General features: G+C 49.9%; 1 protein-coding gene across 1 annotated transcript in view; it reads right to left on the bottom strand.

Moving 5' to 3' along the window:
* Window positions 1–13,130, bottom strand: part of LOC102043709 (acid-sensing ion channel 2) — a 42,792-nt gene extending 29,662 nt beyond the window's left edge. The window contains exon 1 of the mRNA XM_031063737.1: window positions 12,977–13,130. Coding sequence (XP_030919597.1) covers window positions 12,977–13,100 — 124 coding nt within the window. The 5' untranslated portion in view covers window positions 13,101–13,130. The remainder of the gene's footprint in view (window positions 1–12,976) is intronic.
* Window positions 13,131–15,229: the final 2,099 nt, after the last annotated feature.

Below are 15,229 nucleotides of genomic sequence, written 5' to 3'. Positions count from 1 at the left end.
CACCCTGGAGGATTTTATGGATAAATAAACAGAAATATGAAAAATTTGCAGTGAGTTTTGGTGGCACCCACAGGGCATTCCCAGCTCTGGGGCAGCAGGGGGGTCAGGATTTCCCAACCAACCTGGGAAACCTCCAGGCAGCTCAGGCTGCTGGAACTGGGCTGGAGAGAGGGAAAATAAACCAAAATATCCATCAGTGCCAGGCTGATGGGAATTGGGGTAGGAAATGGTGGGGCTGGCACTGGAAGGTTTTCAATGAATGGGGAGAAAACAGCCGGAGGTGAAATCCATAGATAAGAATGGGGCAGAGCTGAATCCAGATGGATTTTCCAAGAGAGACAAACAAGGGAATTCCTCATTTTGTGGCCACCTCAGAGCTGACCATCAAGCCCAGTGGGCACCAGGATCCACCCCATCCCTTATTGAGATGGAAAATCCCTTTTTAAGGAGTATTGGAGGGTGGAGTGGCTCCAGTCTGGATTTCACCCCATTCCTCTCCCAAATCCACCCTCCCAGGTGCCCTCACCCCATGGGAGGGGCTCCAGCAGCCCTGGCAGTGGAAATGCCACCCCAGCTCCGGTCACAGGGGGTGGGGGATGGATGGGGACAGGGAAAGGAGCACCCCAGAGGGGCTGGGATGGGAAGAGGAGCGGGAAAGGAGGGATTTGGGAGGAGTCCAGCACAGCTTGGGTTGTGTCTGGCGAGGGGAAAGCTCCGGATCCTCTCTATAAATATTCCCAGGCAAACACCAGACGGGAGCAGAACATTTCCACTGGCAGGAAAAACAGTGGGGAAAACAAAGGATGCAGACTGGAACAGGTTATCCCAGGATACCAACCCCAACCCCTCCATCTGGGGACACTCCAGGCAGCCAGCCCCAGCTGAGGGTGCAAATAAAGAGGGGCTTGGAGATTTTCCCCTCAGAATCAGCTCTGACATCCCTTGGGATGTGCACTGTGAGCTGCTCCAGCCTGGAATTCCAGGGAGTCGGCAGGACTTGGAGGAAAAGGTTGGAAAAATTATGGGGGAAGTGTTGGGGAAGATGAAACAGGAAAGCCTTATAAATATGAGTGTCTGGCAAAAGATTTTGAGAATATAGAAACTATCAGCGAGATTGAAATGAAAGCAAGCTTTGAGATCCCTCAATTACTGAACAACTGGAAAACAATGGTGTGGCCAGCTGAAGGTGATCCCCTTTTGATGGAACAACACCCTCTGCTTGCAGACAGGCCCAAGGGTCAGAGCAGACCCTACAGCTTGGCAGAAGGGGCCCAAAGAGGAGTTTTTAGGGTTTGAAATGTAACACAGCATGGTAATGTAATGATTCTTACAGGCTGTATGGAAATGCTATAGGATTTGTATCTTGTACCAGATTGGTTAGTGAGAATTAGAATATTCAGCACAGAAGATTTATTGTATTGGAACGGGAACCTCGCTCTCTTAGCTCTTACCCTGTTTACTCTCTCCCCCTCTCATCCTCTCTCCCCCTCTCTTCTCTCAGCCTGCTCTGAGCTGTGCCTGGCAGCTCCCAGCAGGGCCCTGCACCCAGGCCCTTTGCAATAAACCCCAAGTTCCTGACCTGGCTGCAGAGATCTCTCGTCTCCGTCCGTCCCCACTGTCCCACCCCCGACGCTCCGACAGGGAAGCCTTCAGGGGAACACTCTGGGGGCTGGAGGAGCAAACTGGGGGATCCCCACTGGGACCAGGCTGGGGCTGGCTCCAGACTGGGTTTGGGGAGATGTTGGATGTGGGCAGAACAGGGAAGATGGGATCCTTCCCTGGAAGGGACAATTCCAAGAGAGCTGAAGGTGCCCTGGTGGGTCAGAGGTGAGCAGAGCCCCAGGGAGGGCAGAGCTGGCTCAGAGCCCTTCTCCAGGCATGGATTCCATGCAAGAGGAAACAGCCAGGGGAGGCTGGGGTTGGATATTGGGGAAATTCCAGTCCCTGACCTTGCAGGGATTTAAATCCAGGTGGATGTGGCACTTGGGGACAGGAGCCACTGGTGGCCTTGGCAGTGCTGGGGGATGCTGGACTCATCTCAGAGACTTTCCCAGCCTGACCAACTCCATAACCCTGCATTCCAAACCATCTTTCCTCACAAAGACAGGAATTCTGCCCCCCCGCCTGGCCCATTTTGGGATGGTTAACATCAAATCCCTCTCCCCCATCTCCCCTCCAGACACCCCCGTTTTCCTTCCCTCACCCTGAGCTTGCAGGGACAGAACAGAGACTTTTCCACCCACAAAGCCCTTCCCTTCCTACTGCTCCCACTCCAGCACTGTCCCCAGCCTGTCCCAGCCCACGACTGTCCCCAGCTTGTCCCAGTCCAGGACTGTCCACATCCCCTCCCAGGACTGTCCTCAGCTCTGTCCCATCTCAGGCCTGTCCCCAGCCTGTCCCAGGACTGTCCCCAGCTCTGTCCCAGCTCAGGACTGTCCACATACCAGCCCAGGCCTGTGCCCATCCCTGTCCCAGCCCAGGACTGTCCCCAGCTCTGTCCCATCTCAGGGCTGTCCCCAGCCCTGTCCCATCTCAGAGCTGTCCCCAGCCTATCCCAGGCCTGTCCCCAGCCTGTCCCAGGACTGTCCCCAGCTCTGTCCCAGCTCAGGGCTGTCCCCAGCCCTGTCCCATCTCAGGGCTGTCCCCAGCCTATCCCAGGACTGTCCCCAGCCTGTCCCAGCCAGGACAGGAGGGAGGTTGGGCAGTGTGGCCTGGGGGGTGGCACAGGGAGGGGCCCAGGTCAGCACAGGCCGCCTGTGGCTCCTGTCACTGTCCCCAGGGTGCCAGGTCAGCTGTGCCCACAGCCCTGGGGAGGCCCCAGGGCCACCCCTGGCCCCTCTGAGGGGCTGTCCCCAGCTGTCCCCAAAGGGAGGATGAGCTGATTCCCTCCCTCCATGGTGGGACAGCAGCAGGAAGAGGCTGAACCCCTGGGTTTGGTGCCTTTCCCACACCAGATCCATCCCTGCCCCTGCCTTGTCCCTCTCTGTCCCCAGCTGGGTCCCCCCACCCCCACAGACCCATTTTCTCCCCCCAAAATCAATCGAGCCCTGCCCAGCTCTGCCTCCTCAGGGAGCCCAGCAGGAGCCCTGGGGCAGCTCAGGTCTTCCCTCAGAGCACAGAATTTCATATTCCAGAGCTGCTGGTTTGTCCCTCCAGAGCAGATTATTTATTCCTTCAGAGAAAATTATTTCATATTCCAGAGCAGGTTATTTGTTCCTTCAGAGCAGATTATGGAATATTCCAGAGCAGATACTTGTTCCTTCAGAGAGGACAATTTAATATTCCAGAGTAGATTATTTGTTCCTTCAGAGCAGCTTATTTAATATTCCAGAGCCGATTATTTATTCCTTCAGATAAGATAATTTCATATTCCAGAGCAGACTATCTATTCCTTCAGAGCAGATTATTGAATATTCCAGAGCAGATTATTTGTCCCTTCAGAGAAAATTATTTCATATTCCAGAACAGATTATTTATTCTTTCACAGATGATAATTTAATATTCCAGAGCAGACTATTTATTCCTTCAGAGCAGATAATTTCATATTCCAGACCAAATTATTTGTTCCTCCAGAGCAGATCCTTTATTCCTTTGGAGCTGTTTATTTACTGCTGATTTTTTACTCCTTCGAAGCAAATTATTTACACCTCCAGATCAGATTATTTAATATTTCAGACCAGATTATTTTTTCTTCCAGACCAGATCTTTTTGGCCCTTCACAGCAAATTCTTTGCTCCCCCAGCACAGCTTATTTAGCATCCCAGAGCAGATTATTTAGTGCTTCAGAGAAAATGATTTACTCCTTCAGAGCAGATGCTTTATCCTTCCAGAGCAGTGTGTTTGTCCTTCAGAGCAGATTCTTTGCTCTTTCCAAGCTGTTTATTTATTCCTCCAGAGCAGATTGTTTAATATTCCAAAGCAGATTCTTTGCTCCTCCAGGGCAAATTATTTTTTCCTCCAGAGCAGATTCTTGGCTCCTCCTGAGGTGATTATTCAATATTCCAGAGCAGAGTTTTTGTCCTTTCAGAGCAGGTTTTTTTTCCCTTTTCAGAGCAGATTCTCTGCTCCTCCAGAACGGATTATTTTATATTCCCGATCAGATTATTCTGCTCCTCCAGAGGTGCCCCAAGCAATGCTGGTGTAAGAGAGCACTGCCAGGTCCTGCTGCTGCTCAGCACAAGGAAAACTCCTCCAGAGCCTCTCCAGCAGGGAAAACCGATTCCCAATAGGGAAAACCCATTTCTAGCAGGGAAAACCCATTCCCTAAAAGGAAAACCCCTCCCAGGAGTGAAAATCCATTTCCAGCAGGGAAGACCCATTCCCAGCAGGGAAAACCCTTCCCAGGAGTGGAAAACCCATTCCTAGGAAGGAAAACCCATTCCCAGGAGGGAAAACCCCTTCCCAGAAGTAGAAAACCTGTTCCCAGCAGGGAAAACTCATTCCCAGGTAGGAAAACCCATTCCAGGAGTGACAAACTCATTCCCAGCAGAGAAAACTATTCCCACCAGGGAAAACCCATTCCCTAAAAGGAAAACCCCTCCCAGGAGTGGAAAATCCATTCCCAAAAAGGAAAACCCATTCCCAGGAGGGAAAACCATTCCCAGGATCGGAAAACCCATTTCCAGCAGGGAAAACCATTCCCAGGAAGGGAAACCCATTCCCAGGAGTGGCAAACCTATTCCCAGCAGGGAAAACCCATTCTCACATTCCCAGGAATGAAAAACCCATTCCCAATAGTGGAAAAAACATTCCCAGGAGGGAAAACCCTTCCCAGGAGTGGAAACCTATATCCCACACCCTCCTAAGCACCAGGAATTCAGGAATTGCCCTCGGGAGGCACCTGGGAGGTCTCAAGCACCAACTGGACAAAATGGGAGCAAAAGATTATCCCTGAGCTGAAGGGATTAATCCAATTAAATTTAATGAGCCTTTGGAAGAGACTTTTATCTCCAAAGCTTTTTCCAGCCCTGAGATCTCCTGGGGGTTCCCTGGGATTGATTAAAATGCTCCAAGCCCCTCCAAGAAGGAAATTGAGCCCCCCGGGGAAGGATTGGGATCAGGGAATGGCCTGGATGGTTCCCAAGGGAAACCAGAGCACCCCCAAACCTCACCCGAGGCTCTCAGACCTCGCTCCCCGTGCTTGGAAAAAGCAGGAATAAAAATCCAAAGTCTGCAAACACCTTTAGAGCTCCTGGGGCAGGGAACAGCCCCACACTTTGTCACCTTGGTGGCACCACCCCAAATTCCATGGTTTTCCCCATATTTTCCCAGGTTTTCTCACATTTTCCCATATTTTCCTAAGTTTTCCCCATGTTTTCCCATGTTTTCCCATATTTCCCCATGTTTTCCCACATTTTCCCATGTTCTCCCATATTTTCCAATGTTTTCCCACATTTTCCTATGTTTCCTCATATTTTCCCATATTTTCCCATGTCTTCCCAATGTTTTCCCCCATTTTCCCATATTTCCCCATGTTTTTCCCACATTTCCCCATGTTTTCCCATGTTTCCCCACATTTTCCCATGTTTTCCCATATTTTCTCACGTTTCCCCACATTTTTCCCAGGTTGTCCCACATTTTCCCATGTTTTCCCACATTTTCCTGCTATTTTGAGGGCTTCTATTTCAGCTGTGGGCATTTGAGAACAACAAAGCTCCAAGGAGAGCTGGAAATGCAGATTTCATTTTAATGCTTCATCCCGTGATTTTCAGGGCCTTATCTCAGCTCTCCCAGATTCCCAAAGCCAGAAGGTTTGGATTCCTTCAGGTTTGCCCTCAATGAACATTCCCTTGAATTTGGGGCTTTTTTCTCCTTTTTTCTTTCTTTTTTGAAGGAGGCTTTTGAAGTATCCACAGCCCTGGAAGGATTTTCCTTCGTTTGATTTGTGCTCACAGCCTTTGGTTGAACAAAATTCTGGGACAATTCCAGAGAGGAGAAATTCCAGAGAAACTTCCAGGGCCTAAAGGGGCTCCAGAAGAGCTGGAGAGGGACTGGGGACAAGGGATGGAGGGACAGGACACAGGGAATGGCTCCCAGGCAGGGCTGGATGGGATATTGGGAATTAGGAATTCCTGGTTGGGAGAGTGAGGAGGGCTGGAATTCCCAGAGAAGTCGTTTTGGTTAAAAATCAGCTGGGAAAAGCCATCCCAGCTGGGGCTGCACAGGGACCATCCTGCTTCCTGGAGAGCCTGGGCATTCCCAGGCAGCAAAAACTGGGAAAATCCCCCAAACGCAGGGGCTCAGTGTTGCTCACCCTCCTGAAAATGGGAATAAAAGGGGCCTGGGGCAGGAATGACCCAGAGGGGATCAGGCCAGGAGAAGCTGTTGGTTTTTATGGAATAGGAAAATCTGCTCTTGGATCAGCCCACCCAAGGCAGGGGGGCCTTTAGGGGCTGCTTGGGGCCGTCTAAAATGTCCTGGCCCTTTTCCTGAGGAAAGCCAGGACTCCCTGAATTAGCCAGAATCGCTGAATTAGCCAGAATTCCCTGAGTTAACCAGAATTCCCTGAGTTAACTAGAATTCCTGAATTAGCCAGAATTCCCTGAGTTAGCCAGGATGCCTGAATTAGCCAGAATTCCTTGAATTAGCCAGGATTCCTGAATTAATTAGCCAAGATTCCTGCATTAGCCAGGATTCCTTGAATTAGCCAGAATTCCCTGAGTTATCCATAATTGCCTGAATTAGCCAGGGTTCCCTGAATTAGGCAGAATTCCTGAATTAGCCAAGATTCCCTGAATTAGCCAGGATCCCTAAATTAGCCAGAATTCCCAGAATTATCCAGGATTCCTGAATTAGCCAGAATTCCCTGAATTAGCTAAGATTACTGAGTTAGCCAGGATACCTGATCCTCCCTCCAGGAGATCGCTTCTGTCCACGGCCACTGATAAAATTCCATCATCCCATGGGGAGATGCTCCGCCCAGGGGAGGAGCCAAGCATTCCTACCTGGATACAATCTGAGCTTTGGGACACCAGAACAGCACTTCCACTGGATTTCTAGAGGAACAGCAGCTGCCTTTTTCTCCACTGGAGCTTCAGAGGCAGAGACTGCACCCTTCTCCAGGATCCCTGCTCCAGCAGAACCACCCCTGACACTGCAGGAGGGCTGCAGCCACAATTCCAATGGGACTGCTGCCAGCACCCTGACCCACAGGGGGTCAGGGTGGGTTCTGACTCTGTCAGTGTTGGTTTGATTCACTGCACTGTAGGAATGTGTCCCCTGTTGACGGAGTGACCAAATTATCTTTTGTCTCCTAAAAAAAGAGAAAAGCCCAGAAGTTTCTCTCCTCAATTAGGTGAAAAGACACCTCACAGGACCTGGGGGACTTCACCTCAAACATAAGTTACCCAATTGGACAGAGGCCAAAAGGTCCCACCTGAGCAATTCACTAGAAAAAGAAGAGAACAAAGGAACTAATGGCTTTTGTGAGGTGTTTTACCAGGAGCAAGAACCTCTTGCACCTGGTTCGGTTTTTCTCTGTAAAGAGCTTTGTTATTTTGCCTTTTATTAAAACTTTTCTGTTTCCAACACTGCCACAGAAGCCATCCTGCTGATTTGATGCCATCTGAGGTGGCTGAGCTATCTTGGGTGTGATACAGATCTCCAATTTTTTTTTTTTTTATTTTCTTCCCTAATAAAGAACTGTTATTCCTGCTCCCATATCTATGCCTGAGAACCCCCCTTAATTTCGAATTTATAACAATTCGGAGGGAGGAGGTTTGCATTTTCCATTTCAGGGGAGGCTCCTGCCTTCCTTAGCAGACACCTGTCTGTTCAAACCAGACACTCACAGCCTCTGAGACTGATGTTTATCTGAGCAATAAATCCTTCCTAGCCCAAAAGCAGTCCCATTCCCTTCATTGAAATTGTGACAATAATACAGCCTGGCCTTGGGCACAGCCAGGGGTCCAGGGATCCACAATTCCCTGTGCCACCCTCCCACTGACAGAGAGCTCAGGGGAAGGGAAAACCCAACTCCTTCCATCCCATGGGTCTCCCTCTGCCCACATCCCTTTGTCCCTGAACACCAGGGAGTGCTAGATAATATTTTTATTTTGATTTAGAGACGGGGTAACTGAGAGGTGTTTTAAAAAATTTTATTCTATTTTTAGTCTCATGAGAAGGGTGAGATAATATAGATGTTATAATTGACGCTATTCTAATTAGAAGTTGATTATTTCTTAATTATAATATACTATATGTATAATATACTACAACATACTATAATATATTATAATATAACGTAATATAATAAAATACAAATACACTATAATAAGTATAGTATACTACATTATAGTATATATAATATATATAGTATCTATTGTATTGTATACTATATGTACTATACTATAGTACAATATTATATACTATATGTATTTTTTGGTTTGTTTTTTGTTATATTATTTTGTAGATGTTTTAATAATCTAAAATTACTTTTCGTGGGTCTTATGTCTCTTTCATAGTTCTGTTTCTTTAAAGTATTTAGCCTTATTTGTAAGGCTATTTTTTGAAACTTGTTTTTAGTTTTATTTTTCTCTTAGTAACATTTGTCTTATTTTATGGTATTTTAAAGTTAGCATCTTTTATTTCAAAGCTTGCATACTGATGCACACTGTGTGGGCCTTCTGTCAGGCCTTGAGAACCTTCTAGAAATCCATTTCCCACTCCGTGTCCCCCTCCAGGGCTGGAATTCCCTTGGAGCTCCTTCCCTTGCAGAGCCCAGCCCAGAGGCAGCACCGAGGGGACTGAATTCCAAGCACATTGAAATTATTATGCAAATATTTGGAAATAATCAACTCCCTCCCTCACCAGCAGAGCTGAGGTGTTGCCATAGCAACAGCCACTCTCACCCACCAGAGCTCCCATTGGGATTCTGAGGGTGTCCAGGGAGCCCCAGAGCATCCAGGACAGGCTGGATGGGAGAGGAGAAGGCTCCCAAGGAAAGGCCAAGATCCAAGTTCTACAAAGATCAGAGTTCTCAGCTCTGAGGGCAAGCAGCTCTATCTGAGAACATGGCCAAGGCTCCTGGGAATGAGCCCAGGAGCTTCTCCTTCATCCCCTCAGCAAATCAGAGCCCTGTTCATGGAGTTTTCCCTTGAATCCTGTAAAATTCCGGGTTTAAAGAGACCTCAATAACTCCCAGCGCAATCCGAACCCAGAATGTCAGCCCAGGTCCAGAGACAGGAGAATCCAAAATCAGCCCAGGGACAGGAGAATCTAAAATGTACCCAGGAATAGGAGATTCCAAAATCAACGCAGGGACAGGAGAATCCAAAATCTACCTAGTGACAGCAGAATCCAACACAACCTAGGTCCAGGGATATGAGAATCCAAAATCAGCCCAGGGACAGGAGAATCCAGAATCAACCCTGTGCCACCCTCCCAGTGACAATGGAGACAGGAGCTCAGTGGGAAGGGAAAACCCTCTGAATTGTTATAAATTTGAAATTAAGGTCCAGGAGAATCCAAAATCAACCCAGGGACAGAAGAATCCAAAATCAAGGCGGGTCCAGGAGAATACAAAATCAACCCAGTGATAGCAGAATCCAACACAACCCAGGCCCAGGGATACGAGAATCCAAAATCAGCCCAGGGACAGCAGAATCCAACACAACCCAGGGACAAGAGAATCCAACACAACCCAGGGACAAGAGAATCCAACACAAACCAAAATCTACCCCGGGACAGGAGAATCCAAAATCAACCCAGGTCCAGGGATATGAGAATCCAAAATCAGCCCAGGGACAGCAGAATCCAACACAACCCAGGGACAGGAGAATCCAGAATCAACCCAGGTCCAGGAGAATCCAACATAACCCAGGGACAGGAGAATCCAGAATCAACCCAGGTCCAGGAGAATCCAACATAACCCAGGGACAGGAGAATCCAGAATCAACCCAGGTCCAGGAGAATCCAACATAACCCAGGGACAGGAGAATCCAGAATCAACCCAGGTCCAGGGATGTGAGAATCAAACATCAACCCAGGGACAGCAGAATCCAGCACAACCCAGGTCCAGGGACAGGAGACTCCAATACCAGCTTAGATCCTGGGACATGAGAATCCAACTCTAAACAAGCTCCAGGCACCAGACTCCCTCCTTGAGCCTCTGATCTTGGGCTGAGTCTAAGTTTCAGCTCAGCCTGGTGGCATGAGCAGTGATGGGGCAGGAGGGCACCAGGGGGTGTTGAACTTCACAGGATCCTCCACAAAGTCAGCTCTGAACCCCGAAGACACCACAAGCCCCAGGATTTTTGACCAAAATGAACACTTGGGGCTGTTTTTTCTCCCTCAGGCTCAAGGCCCCCAGCCAGGACAGGTTTCCAGTGCCTGTGGCACAGCCAGGGCTCAGGAGCTGTCTGAAGGAGGGAGCAGAGCAGCAGCTGCCATCCCCAGTCCCCTCTGGATGGAGCTGATGCCAACGGGTGTGAGGGACCTCCTCCCTTCTTCAGCTTTTTCCCTCCCAATTTTTATCTTCACTTATTTATTATTCCTTTTTTTTTTTGCCTCCTGTGCAATGTGAGGCTGATTTATCTCCTTTAGACTGATCCACCTTGCCCAGAATCACAGGGATGGAAGAGCCCAGCACATTCCCAGAACATCCTAGAGGTTCTCCAAAGGACAGCACCAAAAAGGCACCAAAGTGGGAATGATGGGACACCAGGGCTGGGTCTCCTTGGAGAAACTCCCAGGGGTCCTGCACTGTGAGAAAAGGCTGGGAAATATGGGAATGTTCACCTGGAGAAGCTCCAGGGAGAGCTCAGAGCCCCTTGCAGGGCCTGAAGGGGCTCCAGGAGAACTGGAGAGGGACTGGGGACAAGGGATGGAGGGACAGGACCCAGGGAATGGCTTCCACTGCCAGAGGGTAGTGCTGGATGGGATCTTGGGAATTGGAAATTGTTCCCTGGGAGGGTGGGCAGGCCCTGGCACAGGGTGCCCAGAGCAGCTGGGGCTGCCCCTGGATCCCTGGCAGTGCCCAAGGCCAGGCTGGACAGGGTTGGAGCAGCCTGGGACAGTGGGAGGTGTCCCTGCCATGGCAGGGGTGGCGCTGGATAATTTTTAAGGTCCCTTCCAGCCCAAACCATCCTGGGATTCCATGATATGAGACCCCAGCTGGGTTGAACACAAAGCCCCAGGTGTTCACCAGCTCTGGGATGTCCCCAAGCCATCCCTGGTGTGGTCCCTGTCCCCACAGGTCCCTCAGGGCAGCTCTGTCTCCCTTGGGGGATCTCTCCCTGTGTGAGATGAAGCCCTGAGGTGGAGATTGCTCCTTGTGCTCCCACCCCCATGTTGAGCCTGTTTTACCTTTAGAAGGACAAGAGCTCAAACCAATCCCCCAGTGAGGAAAGATTATCCCAAATCCCTGTGTTGTCCCTCTCACCTGGGCCAGCCCAGCTGATCTGGGGCAGGAGCTGAAATCTGGGAGCAAAGCTCCTCTGAAAGCCTGGCATGGCTGATGTGCTCACAGCTTCGTGTTTGGGAGAGTCAAACACCCCACAGGGAAAAGGGAATTGGGAGCCAAGGAAGCCAAATCCCTTCTCTGCTCCAGCAGGGCTGTGAGAGGGGCTGCAGGGGTGACAGAGCTACGGTGACACCAACCTGCAGCGCAGGGATTTCCTCCTTTCCCTTCCCTGATTCCCAAAATTGCCACAGCTCGTCCTGGAGAAGTGTCCCCACAGGGCTCTGCCACACAAACACAGCTCCTGGCAAGTTCTCCTGCAGCTTTTTGGGATGATTGGTTTCAAATGCCACCATGGGTTCAGGAAAGCTGCAGCCACCGCTGCTGGGCACTGCTGTGCCCGGGTGGCCCTGGTGGCACTGTCCCCATCCTGTCCCCCATGCTCCTGCCCATTGTTTCTGCAGCAGCATTGAAGGATCCATGATCCATTGAAGGATCCAGTATCCATTAAAGGATCCAGTATCCATGAAAGGATCCATGATCCATGATCTGTTGAAGGCACCAGTGTTCCCCACAGCTCCACATCCACTCCAGGAGCTGCATCCCCACCCACAGGCCCCGGGGACATCCCACAGCCCAGCTCTCCTGGTCAGCACCTCCTGCTCCAGGACCAGAGGGTTCCACCTCCTCTGCGTTCCAGCCCTGCCCAGGTTCATTCCTACACAGATTCCATCCACCCCAAATGCTCCAAAGCCAAGGAACCCAGTCCCTGCTCCACCCACAAAGCACCAACCCAGCAAACAAAACTCAGAGCAGCAAATATTCCCAAATTCCGAGGAGAAGGAAAACCCAGAGAGTCCACCTTGAACATGGCCTCCCAAAAATGCCTTTCCAGGGGAGAGGGATGTGCTGGAGCCTCTGAAGGTGTCCCCACACTCCTGTCACCCACAAATGCCACCCTTGCCCAGGACAGGCAGTGCCATTCCTGCCTGGCATCCCAAACCTTGGGGCTGGGACACCCAAACCCAGCACTCCCCAAAATGCTGCTCCCAAGGGGCCACCACAAACCCCAGGGAGAAAAGTGACACATCCTGGACTGAGCAGGATCCTGCTCCCAGAGCTGGTTTAGGCATGAGATGGGAAGGATGGGATGGGATCAATGAGATGGGATTCATGGGATGGGATGGGATAGGATGGGATGGGGTGGGATGGGATCAATGGGATGGGATGGGATGGCACAGGACAGGATGGAGGGATGGAATAGGACAGGGTGAGATGGACAGGAGAGGTTGATGGGGTGGGACATGAATGACACAATGTGACAATGCAGATGGGACAAGATGGGACAAATAGGACTGGACAGGAGTGGGTGGGACAGACTGGACAGGATGGGACAGGGTGGGCAGGGACAAGATGAGGCAGATGGCATGGGACAGAGCAGATGATATGGGGTGGAACAAACATGTTGGGATGGGATGGAATGGAATGGGATCCATGGGATGGGATGGGATGGGATGGGATGGGATGGGATGGGATGGTTTTTCCAAGGAAATCACCCGAGGAAGAGGAAGCTCTTACCTGTTTCTCCCCAGATGGGCAGATACTCGTCCTGCTGGATGTCCAGCATGATTTCCAGGCCGTTCCCTGTCCCCCCCTTCACCGTGGTGAGGAGAGGCCGCCCCTCCTCTCCTGAGTTAAACATGTAGCATTTCCCATATTTTGTAAACACCTGTGAGGAAAAAAGAGAGGAATCAGGGAATATTTCCCACTGAATTAACCCCCATTCCCAACTGGCAGAGGCGAACAGCCACAAGCTGCATGTCAGGGGGAAATATTCACATAAATATCCCTATAAATATGCACAGAAATATCCTCAGAAATAGCCTCACAAATATCCCCAGAAATCCATTCAGGTTTAATCATTTGTTTAATCATTGTGCTTTCCTTATGGAAAGTAAAAGAGGGAAGGGAGGAAGGAAAAGCTGTTTGGAGGGAAAGCTCAAAAGCTCCTGGAGTAATTCCAGTCAGTCCAAGCTCTGACAAACACACACAGGCCTTAAGCTCCTGCTAAAAATTCACACAATTCCCTGGTTTTGGGTGGAGTCTCAGCCCATTTAGGCCATGGGAATGCTCTCCTGGCATTAAAACTCCAATATCCCTTCATTCCTCCCTCTGCCATTGCTTGGAAAACAGGAAGAGTTAAAAACACTTGGGGAAATGAGGAAAGATTTCCTCCATCATTTTGCTCTTTTTTAGTCTTATTTGGGGAGGATTCCTGATAGAAACTCCTGGCAAAGCCCAGGTGGAACTTCCATCACCAGCACTGCAAAGCAGGGAGGACATTGGTGCCCAACAGGGTGGACACAGGGCTCCAGGAGGGATGTGTGGAACACAGGTTTTTCAGAGGGAAAACAGGGATTTTCTAGTGGGAGAGCACAGTTTTTCCAGTGGGAGAACAGGGGTTTTCCAGTGTTCTGGAAATCCACTGGAGAACAGTTTTTCCAGTGGAAGAACATGAGTCTTTCAGAGTGAGAACACAGTTTTTCCAGCGGAAGAACATGGGTTTTCCAGTGGGAGAACATGGGTTTTCCAGTGGCAAAACATGAGTTTTTCAGAGGGAGAACAGAGTTTTTCCAGAGGGAGAACACAGTTTTTTCAGTGGGAGACCAGGGGTTTTCCAGGGGGATGGACACCAGGTTCCAGGTGCAGGACACGTGGGTTTCCAAGGGAGGGAACACAGCTTTTCCATGGATCACAGAGTGTTTCTGAGGGGAGCAAACACAGGTTTCCATGTGGGATGGACACAGGATTGGTTCCAGGTGGGATGGACACATTTCCAAGTGGAGTGCACATGGATTTCCAAGAGGGAGGGACACTGGTTTCCAAGAGTGATGGACATGTGAAGAACACAGGTTTCCCAACAGGGTGGACATGTGTTTCCAAGCAGAGTAAACATGGGTTTCCCAATGGGATAACATAGATTTCCCAGTGGAGTAAAACACAGAATTCCCAGTGGGAAAAACCCACAGATTTCCCAGTGGGGTAACATAGATTTCCCAGTGGGAAAACACAGATTTCCCAGTAAAATAACACAGAATTCCCAGTGGGAAAAAACACAGATTTCCCAGTGGGGTAAAACAGAGATTTCCCAATGGGATAAAACATAGATTTCCCAGTGGGATAATGTAGATTTCCAGGTGGGGTAAAACACAGATTTCCTGGTGGGATAATGCAGATTTTCCAGTGGGGTAACACAGATTTCCAGGTGGGGTAAAACACAGATTTCCCTGTGGAGTAAAACACAGAATTCCCAGTGGGATAATGCAGATTTCCCAGTGAAATAACACAGATTTCCCAGCGGGATAAAACACAGATTTCCCAGTGGGGTAACACAGATTTCCCAGTGGGATAAAACACAGGATTCCCAGTGGGAACCCAAAGCTCCTGGTGGCAGCAGAGATGTCACCTTTGCTGCTGGTGGCACTCAGGACCTGGGCTCAGCTCAGGATCCCCCTGGAATGGGAAAACTCCCAGAAATCCCAGATTTAACCCCAACCAATCCCCCCCACCCTGCACTGACAGCTTGGGGACATCCAGAACTCTTCCTGGGACAAAGGCTCCAGAAAGCCCAGTAACAACCATTTAAACCAGTGACAACCAGTTAAACCAGTAACAACCATTTAAACCAGTAAGGACCAGTTTGAGAACCAGTAAGAACCAGTTTGCGAACCAGTAAGAGCCAGTAAAGCCCAGCACTGAGCACTTGGAGCACGGGAGCCAGAGCAGAGCTGCTCCAGTCCCTCCGGAATCTCCCCCACATTTGCTGAGCTC

This window comes from Geospiza fortis, unplaced genomic scaffold (genome assembly GCF_000277835.1).
Source record: "Geospiza fortis unplaced genomic scaffold, GeoFor_1.0 scaffold218, whole genome shotgun sequence".
Taxonomy (NCBI): Eukaryota; Metazoa; Chordata; class Aves; order Passeriformes; family Thraupidae; genus Geospiza; species Geospiza fortis.
Note: the sequence above shows the minus strand (reverse complement) of the source record. Positions and strands in the feature narration are given on the sequence as shown.